The 9,499-nt window shown below is 50.0% G+C and overlaps 1 protein-coding gene across 1 annotated transcript in view; it reads right to left on the minus strand.

Moving 5' to 3' along the window:
- Window positions 1-7,582, minus strand: part of LOC144278143 (cryptochrome-1-like) — a 34,659-nt gene extending 27,077 nt beyond the window's left edge. Inside the window, exons 1-3 of the mRNA XM_077839341.1 lie at window positions 7,530-7,582; window positions 3,925-4,357; window positions 2,326-2,442 (exon numbers count right to left, since the gene is read on the minus strand). Of these exons, the coding sequence (XP_077695467.1) occupies window positions 2,326-2,442; window positions 3,925-4,346 (539 nt within the window). The 5' untranslated portion in view covers window positions 4,347-4,357; window positions 7,530-7,582. The remainder of the gene's footprint in view (window positions 1-2,325; window positions 2,443-3,924; window positions 4,358-7,529) is intronic.
- Between the last annotated feature and the right edge of the window lie 1,917 nt (window positions 7,583-9,499).

The following is a 9,499-nucleotide window of genomic DNA, read 5'->3' on the forward strand; positions in this document are numbered from 1 at the left end:
TCACAGCCACAGTTGGTCAGTTCAGTTCACAGTCAGGAGTACTCTTGGACTCCTTGGTGATGCTAGGCTCTCAGACAGCAGCACTCACAAGTAATGCTTTCTATACTGTCCAATTGGTTAGGAGACTCCGTCCCATCCTGGTGGATGATAACCTGGCTTGTATTCAAGACTTTGTCACTTCTCAGTTGGACTACAGCAATGCAACACACCTGGGCATGAGCTTCAGCACTTAAAAAACAGAATTAGTCCAGAACACGGCTAAGTGTCTCCTTAGCATCACAGGCTACCTGGAATATATGACACCCATCCTCTGTTCCCTATACTAGCTTGCCATAGAATGTTGAATCCAGTTCAAGGTCTCAGTCCTTATCTTCGAGGCACTCCATGGCATGGCCCACAGTATCAAAAAGAGCCTAAAGCTCCAGGATGTAGACTGTGGTCAACAAATCCACTCCTCTGGTCCAATGGAACTATCTACTGTAAGGGTAAGGCTTGTCTGAGCAGGAGACAGAACTTCCTTGGAGGTCAGACTGAGACAGTGGAATGAACTCCCCCAGGAACTAAGGCCCATCACAAACCATATCACCTTCCACTCCAAGAGACCTTGCCTTCTCTAACAAGCACATAGTAACATGTATTTTTTTAAAAAATATCTATTAAACAAGATATTCTACTGCATATGCTTTTCCCTGGGGGAGAGAATGAGAGACCAGGCAACACCTGATGGATGTTTGTCACTGCTTAATGCACTGTGGGATGGTGCTGAGATATTATGATGAGACGCATGACATAAGACTTATATAGAATAGAGTTGTTCCAGTGGTTAATTACCTTCACTTGTAAAAATCTATCTGATTATGTCTAGCTTCAACTTCCAGCCATTGACTCATGTCATGCCTATGTCTGCTAGATGAAAGAGTGTTCTGCTAATAGAAGACACCTCCTGAAGTAGGTCTTTATAGACCATGACCAAGTCACTGTCTTCTCTTGGATGAACGAAATAGCTTGTGCTTCATTAATGTCTCACTGCAGTGCAGGTTTTCCAGACCTCAAATTAAGCTTGTAGCTCTTCCCTGAACCCCTTCAATTATTTCAACATCCTTTTTAAAGTATGGATACCAGAAGTGGACACAGTATCCCAATAATGGTCTCACCAATGTCACATACAGAGGTAATGCCACCGATATTCCCTTGCTTACACATCCAAGTATCACAGTCTTTATGTTCTGTGTTTGCCCAGTGCCTAGCACAATGGGGACCCGGTCCATAACTTGGTCTCCTAGGTGCTATAAAATAAATAATAAATAAAAATAATAATGCAGTATTAATTATTATTATTATTTTAGCCCTCTTAGCCACAGCTGCACATTCTTTATACATACAACCCGTTATTTAATTACATGTTCAAATAATGCAATATATCATGTAATAGCGCAGAGGTGGGCAAACTATGGCCTGCGGGCCACATCCGGCCTACGGGACCCTCCTGTCCGGCCCCTGAGCCCCTGGCCCGGGAGGCTCACCCCCAGCCCCTCCCCAGCTGCTCCCCCTTCCCTGTAGCCTCAGCTCACTGTGCTGCCGGCACAGTGCTCGGGGGGCGGGGGGGGGCGCGCTGCGAGCTCCTGGGGCAGTGCTGCTGCAGAGCCCGGCCTGACCTGGCGCGGTAAGGGGGCAGGGAGCAGGGCGGGTTGGATAGAGGGAAGGGGAGTTTGGGGTGGTGGTCGGGGGTGGATAGGGGTCGGGGCGGTCAGAGGGCAGGGAACAGGGAAGTTGAATGGGGGCAGGGGACCTGGGGGGGCAGTCAGGAAGGAGGGGGGGTTTGATGGGGCGGCGGGGAGCAGTCAGGGGCAGGGGTTCCAGGGCAGTCAGGGGACAGGGAGAAGGGGTGGTTGGATGGAACAGGGGTCCAGGGGCAGCAGTAAGGAAGGAAAGGGGGAGGTTGGATGGGACGGCGGGGGGGGGGCAGTCAGGGGCGGGGGTTCCAGGAGCAGTCAGGGGACAGAGAGAAGGGGTGGTTAGATGGGGCAGGGGTCCTGGGGGGGGGGCCATCAGGGAACGGGGGGGGGGGGGTTGGATGGGGCAGGAGTCCCAGAGGGGCGCAGTCAGGGGGCGAGAAGGGGGGGCGGATGGGGGTGGCGGGCCATGCCCCCATCCCCTAACCAGCTCTCCATACAATTTTCGAAACCCGATGTGGCCCTCAGGCCAAAATGTTTGCCCACCCCTGCGATAGTGTCATTTAAACTGGCCAAATCCTTCCCTTGTGATGACAAGAGAGAAAGAGCTCTTTACTGGGTTGTCTATTTTTGCTGTATGAAAATTACTTACTGGAAATCCTCAGCTGTAAGGTTTCGTACAGGCATGTCAGGGTCCCCGAGTACAGAGAGAATATGAAGAAATCTTTTGTATGTCAAGGGGGGAGTCCCATCATTCATGTCCAAAATCCTGAACAAGACAAGACAAGAGCACTTGTAGTATGAATATAAACCAAGTAGAAAATGGAAGTGGCAAGTGTCAGTCATGCAGGCAGAGCTGATGAATAAACTGGCTATAGCATAGAGATGGAACATGCCTGTAATGAGGTTACCGGTACAGATGTCACAGTCCGGTGCGTTCATGCAAAGCCCCACTGACTTCAGTGGAATTCTGTGCAAGTGTCCAGGTCCACTTGGACCAATCCACTTGCAGGGTTGCAAGTTTTACAATTTTTAAAACACAATATGAACAGAACTGGAAAGACTTGGTTACCCATGTTGGTTTCCAAAATGTTTTTTATTTTCAAATCCACTTAAAATCTTTGCACTAGCAAGAAATTTAAAACAAAATGGAATTCTCCTGGCCACAGATGACACCTGCAAGAACGAAAGGCCACACAACCCTTTTTGTGGGATGTGGGATGTAGAGGAGTGGAGGAGAAATCAGCCTTATGATGGAAGATAGTGACCACTCAAGGCCTCAATCATGCAATTTGCTTTGTGGGGGCAGAGCCCAGCACCCAGATGGAGTGCCAGTGACTAAAATGGGCCTCTCTACTGCCACAGGGAATTCTCCCCATGGAGAACAAGATGTAGTTTCAGAACATGAGAGATTTCCATCTCTCCATAGCAACCACGAGCAATCATAAATTTAATCCTCTAGCCCAAAACAATTGAATTAACCTATCTACTAGCAATCCTCAAAACAGGGGAAGTTAAAATGTTGATGGTGCCCTCCTTTGCTGTCACTTCTGTCCAGCAATCAATTACTGAGTCCCCAATCCTGTAAAGGCTTATCCATGCAAATATGTTTATACATGCAAATACCCCTTTGAATTCAACAGGGTGTTTCACATATACAGATTTGCTCACATGCGCAAGTTTCTACAGGATCAGGGGTTTATTAATTAATAATGCAAAACACGATTTGATCTCCAAAATTCGTAATGAATCTCTTGTATCTGCAGCCATTCAGTTTTGAATAAACCGCAAACAGTATCTGATTGGTGGTGTTCGCATTTTCATTTCTTTTGTGGGCAAAAAGTTAAGCTGATTAGAAAACCCCTCATGCTCAAAAATAAACACCGATATAATCAGATGAAATGGGTAAAAAAACCATAATTGCACCCTTCCCTGCCAATTTAGATTTTGTTTTTTAAAGAGTAGATTATATAAAGGATTGAACTAAACCCAATAGCCAAAGGGTGCATATTAATAAAACATTTACATTATAACTAGCAAACCAAGTCACAGCCCCAATTCCAATTCATGTGCATTCCCTCCTCTGCTCTTTATTGACGGGCACACAATGTTACATTCACCCCAGGAAGCTCAACCCTCTAAAAGCTCAAACATTAGAATCTACAAGAATCAGAATCACTAGGCATTTCCCACCGATATTTGTTAAAGCTAAACATAAACAAAAGATCGTTGCCCTGTGGCAGTTACGTACCGTCTGATGTCATACAGAGTGTGGCCCATCAAAGAAAGCACATCAAATCCCATCTCTCCCCCCAGAACTTGTATGGTCCTCTCCATCTCTTTGTAAAATGGTTCAATCTCAGCATCTAGAGTCACCTGAGTAATGTTCCACATTTTAACACGGTCTCGAAGAACCGACTCATACTCTCCTTGAATAACCAGTAAGCAAGAGCCCAGTTTAGTTAGGTTCCTCTGCAGATCCTCGAGAGACTGCAGCAGGAAATGCCAGCGCAGAGTTCCCATATTCATTGCAGACATCAGGAACTTTCTATCCAGAATGTAGACTGGATACACAACCTCCGAGGACTCCAGTGCGGCCAGCAGAGTTGGGTTGTCATGGAGCCGAAGTCCCTTCCGGAAGAGATGAATGGTCCGGTGAGGCATGTTGGGCATTTACTGGAGATCTGTAAAAGAGGAAATTCCTGAAGTGGAGGGATTTCCAAATCCCCATTAAAGAGGGAAGCCCATTAACAGCTAAAACCGAACTTTGAACAGTTGACAGAACTGTAAGAGAACTGATCGATACACACAGCACATTAGCACTGCCAGAAGCTTTCCGCAATTAGACTGGGCAGGCTCTAGATTAATATATGACACCTTGCTACGTGGGCACAGCAGAGACAGTGAGGTTCTTGGTTTCAGAGTAACAGCCGTGTTAGTCTGTATTCGCAAAAAGAAAAGGAGTACTTGTGGCACCTTAGAGACTAACCAATTTATTTGAGCATGAGCTTTCGTGAGCTACAGCTCACTTCATTGGATGCATACCGTGGAAACTGCAGCAGACTTTATATATACACAGAGAATATGAAACAATACCTCCTCCCACCCCACTGTCCACTGTCCATGTCAAGGTTCCTCCCCCACTCTGAACTCTAGGGTACAGATGTGGGGACCTGCATGAAAAACCTCCTAAGCTTATCTTTACCAGCTTAGGTCAAAACTTCCCCAAGGTACAAAATATTCCACCCGTTGTCCTTGGACTGGCCGCTACCACCACCAAACTAATACTGGTTACTGGGGAAGAGCTGTTTGGACGCGTCCTTCCCCCCAAAATACTTCCCAAAACCTTGCACCCCACTTCCTGGACAAGGTTTGGTAAAAAGCCTCACCAATTTGCCTAGGTGACTACAGACCCAGACCCTTGGATCTTAAGAACAATGAACAATCCTCCCAACACTTGCACCCCCCCTTTCCTGGGAAATGTTGGATAAAAAGCCTCACCAATTTGCATAGGTGACCACAGACCCAAACCCTTGGATCTGAGAACAATGAAAATGCATTCAGTTTTTTACAAGAAGACTTTTAATAAAAAATAGAAGTAAATAGAAATAAAGAAATCCCCCCTGTAAAATCAGGATGGTAGATATCTTACAGGGTAATTAGATTCAAAAACATAGAGAACCCCTCTAGGCAAAACCTTAAGTTACAAAAAAGATACACAGACAGAAATAGTTATTCTATTCAGCACTTTAGATAAGCTATTACCAGCAGGAAAGTGGGGTGGGAGAAGGTATTGTTTCATATTCTCTGTGTATATATAAAGTCTGCTGCAGTTTCCACGGTATGCATCCGATGAAGTGAGCTGTAGCTCACGAAAGCTCATGCTCAAATAAATTGGTTAGTCTCTAAGGTGCCACAAGTACTCCTTTTCTTTTTGAGGTTCTTGGGGAAGTGTTACAACAAAAGTAATATCAAATAGCTGGAACAGAGCATCAGATAGGCACATTTGTTCTTACAGATGTAATGAACCCCGCCCCCCACCAAAACACACATTCCTCCCCTCCTATTTCCCATTACACACTTCCCCACATAAAATGTACCAGTCTCCCACAAAGCAACGTATCTCCCTTCATTACAAATCAGCAGAGAATCAAAATCAGACGAAACTCTTTCCCGTCTTCCCCCTCCACTCTGGCATAGCGCCCAGCCTTCAGCAATAGTACTAACTAGATCTGGTGCAAACTTTTTGATAGGACAGTTTCCCTTCGAAAAATGCAGTTTTGTTGAAATGGAAACATTTCGTGGGCACATGTCACCTTGGATGAAATTATTCTATGGGGTAAAGTCAAAATGTTTACTTTGGATTCATTTCCTTTAGACTTTTAATATAATATAAAACATTAAACATAATTATATATAATTAATATTATGTGCATATATTATATTTAGTGTTTTAATATAAACATCTAAACAAAACAAATCACAATGAAATGGCTTGATACTGTAGGAACTGATGTTTTGACACTATCAAAACACGTTTTGCCAGAATCGTTGTTTCGTGGAAATTTTCAGCTTTTCATTCCAAAACTAATAGCTAGTTTTTATCTATCACTTTTTATCTGCAGATCTCAAATCACTTTATACCATTATCCCCATTTTACAGAAGGGAAAACGAGGTACAGAGAGGGAAAGTGATTTGCCCAAGGTCACCCAGCAGACCGGTTGCAGGTCCAGGAATGCACATTCAGGGCACATTCAGGAGGATGCCACTCTGGGAGTGGGACTGTCACTTCTAAGAGAGGAGGGGCTGCCCCACCCTCACAGAGGATTTCAGTATTGGGATAGGGGTTAGTAGGATCCTCATATCACAGCTGGGGGAGGGGAGGCCTGGAGGACCCATCTCTAACTACCACTTAAGGGAGGCTCCTGCTCCACTATCCATGGAGGGGCAAAGGGCCAGGGGATCCTAGTGTTTGTGTGTGCGTGTGATAGAAGGGGAGGAGGGATTGTGTGCCTTTCTCTGTATGGGCAGTGCCCAGCAGCATTGGTCCTGTGCCGGGAGCCATCTCACTGCTTGGGGGGGGACAGGGCAGGAGGCCCCCTTGCCACCGCTGGGGGAGCTCACTGCTGGGGGGGACAGGGCAGGAGGCCCCATTGCCACCCCTGGGGGGATCTCGCTGCTTGGGGGGGGACAGGGCAGGAGGCCCCCTTGCCACCCCTGGGGGGATCTCGCTGCTTGGGGGAGACAGGGCAGGAGGCCCCCTTGCCACTGCTGGGGGGATCTCGCTGCTGGGGGGGGAGGGCAGGAGGCCCCCTTGCCACCCCTGGGGGGATCTCGCTGCTGGGCGGGGGGGAGGGCAGGAGGCCCCCTTGCCACCGCTGGGGGGATCTCGCTGCTGGGGGGGGACAGGGCAGGAGGCCCCCTTGCCACCCCTGGGGGGATCTCGCTGCTTGGGGGAGACAGGGCAGGAGGCCCCCTTGCCACCGCTGGGGGGATCTCGCTGCTGGGGGGGGAGGGCAGGAGGCCCCCTTGCCACCCCTGGGGGGATCTCGCTGCTGGGCGGGGGGGAGGGCAGGAGGCCCCCTTGCCACCGCTGGGGGGATCTTGCTGCTGGGGGGGGACAGGGCAGGAGGCCCCCTTGCCGCCCCTGGGGGATGAGGACCCCACCGCTGGGGGCAGGAGGAATTCCCCACGGCCACCGAGCGGAGAGTCCCAGCTGTTTCGTGCAGGGGCGTGGTGGAGCGGCGACGACCACGTGGTCCCCTTGGAGGCGGGGGGGGGGTTCGGAATGTCCCACGCTCACTGGGAGGAGGGGTAGGGAGAGCCCATTGTTCTTCGGGGGGGGGGCTTGTTACCTGCCTCGCTCCACGGCCCCGGCGTCTCCAGCAGAGCCGGCCTCGCTTCCTGCTTCCGCCGGCGGCGCCGCCCCTGGGAGGCCGCCACGGTCCGTGCTGCCCGGCGAGCCTGGGCGTGACAGGGGCGATGGGGGACCCCCGGGGGGGAGCTATGGGGGACCCCCGGCGGGGGGAGGGACTGGGGGAGCTATGGGGGGACTCCTGGGGGGAGGGTTGGGGGAGCTATGGGGGACCCCCGGCGGGGGGAGGGACTGGAGGGAGCTATGGGGGACTCCTGGGGGGGGTTGGGGGAGCTATGGGGGACTCCCGGGGAGGGACTGGGGGGAGCTATGGGGGACTCTTGGGGTGGGGGGAGCAGGGTGAGCTATGGGGGAATCCCGGGGAGGGACTGGGGGGAGCTATGGGGGACTCTTGGGGTGGGGGGAGCAGGGTGAGCTATGGGGGACTCCTGGGGGGGTTGGGGGAACTATGGGGGACTCCCGGGGAGGGACTGGGGGGAGCTATGGGGGACTCTTGGGGTCGGGGGAGCAGGGGGAGCTATGGGGGAATCCCAGGGGAGGGACTGGGGGGAGCTATGGGGAGACTCCTGGGGGGGGTTGGGGGAGCTATGGGGGAATCCCGGGGAGGGACTGGGGGGAGCTATGGGGGACTCCTGGGGGGGTTGGGGGAGCTATGGGGGAATCCCGGGGAGGGACTGGGGGGAGCTATGGGGGGGACTCCTGGGGTGGGCGGAGCTATGGGGGACCCCTGGTGGGGGGAGGGATGGACTGGGGGGAGCTATGGGGGAACTCCTGGGGTGGGGAAGCTATGGGGGACTCTTGGGGTGGGGGGGATGCAGGGAATGACACTGCTGGAGTCTGTCAGGACTATTCCATGGTGGATGATGATCCTGGGGCTGGGGGAGGTAAGAGAACTGGGGTGGGGCCATGGAGTCTGAGGGTGGGAATCAGCTCTTGGGTGTTTGATTGTTGAGGGGGAATTGTTGCGGGCAGGGAGTGACACTGAGATCAGCACACACTTTTTCCTCTTTTAAAGACAGATGGAAAATAAGAGGAGAAAAGTTGACATGGGCCATGCAGACCTTACACAATGCTTACAATTGTATATTGTCAGTGGGTTTCATTTTGATGAGTCCTAACCTTTCTTTATCAAGATTTAGATTTCAGAAGATAAGCTGCCTGACCCATAGCCCAGTTCCAAAAGAGGAAGGTTACTAGAATTCCTTGTTTGCAAGAGGAATAAGACCATTCCTAGGTTCAGATTTACAGTGGAGATGACGAAATCTGTAATAAGTTCTGAATTTATTTTTATTTTGCTGATGAATGAATGTTGGAGCCATTGGCTTTGTTGTCCCCTCCCTCGTGGGGTCTCAGGGACCAGGCTCCAACCCAAGCCCGAACATCAACACTGCAATTTTCAGCCCCATAGTCTGAGCCTTGTGAGCCTGAGTCAGCTGACCCAAGCCAACCACGGGTGTTTTACTGCAGTGTGGATATATCCTTAGGGTTTTTCCCATTAGTTATTTTTATAGGGGTTTTATACTGAATTTTCCACGAACTGGTGACATGTTTCTCTAAGACATTTTACCCAGTTAAGATCAAGCCGGTTTCCTCAAAAGTATCTGGATTATATAAATAGTTTTTTGCAGGTCTGTTTTTTACAGACCAATAGCCTCTATGGTATGGCAAATACTGAATATTTTAAAAATTGCTATCTTAAGCAGGATTTCAACTGGTTGACACTTGCTAACGATGATGTAATTCAAACAGTTGAACTCAACTCTGTGGCTCGAAGGTAAGCCTTGCACCTGACTTATGCAAAGACCTTGGAGGGAATTGCTGCAAGGTGGAGCAAGCAAATTGGCAAATCAAGAGTAAGGCCGAGAAGCCTCTCCTCTCAGGTCAACAAGTCATCTGAGGGCAGAGTGACGTTCCAGAATCTCCAAGACTGATCACCTTGTGGAGAGGAAG

Source organism: Eretmochelys imbricata, chromosome 21 (genome assembly GCF_965152235.1).
Source record: "Eretmochelys imbricata isolate rEreImb1 chromosome 21, rEreImb1.hap1, whole genome shotgun sequence".
Classification (NCBI taxonomy): Eukaryota; Metazoa; Chordata; order Testudines; family Cheloniidae; genus Eretmochelys; species Eretmochelys imbricata.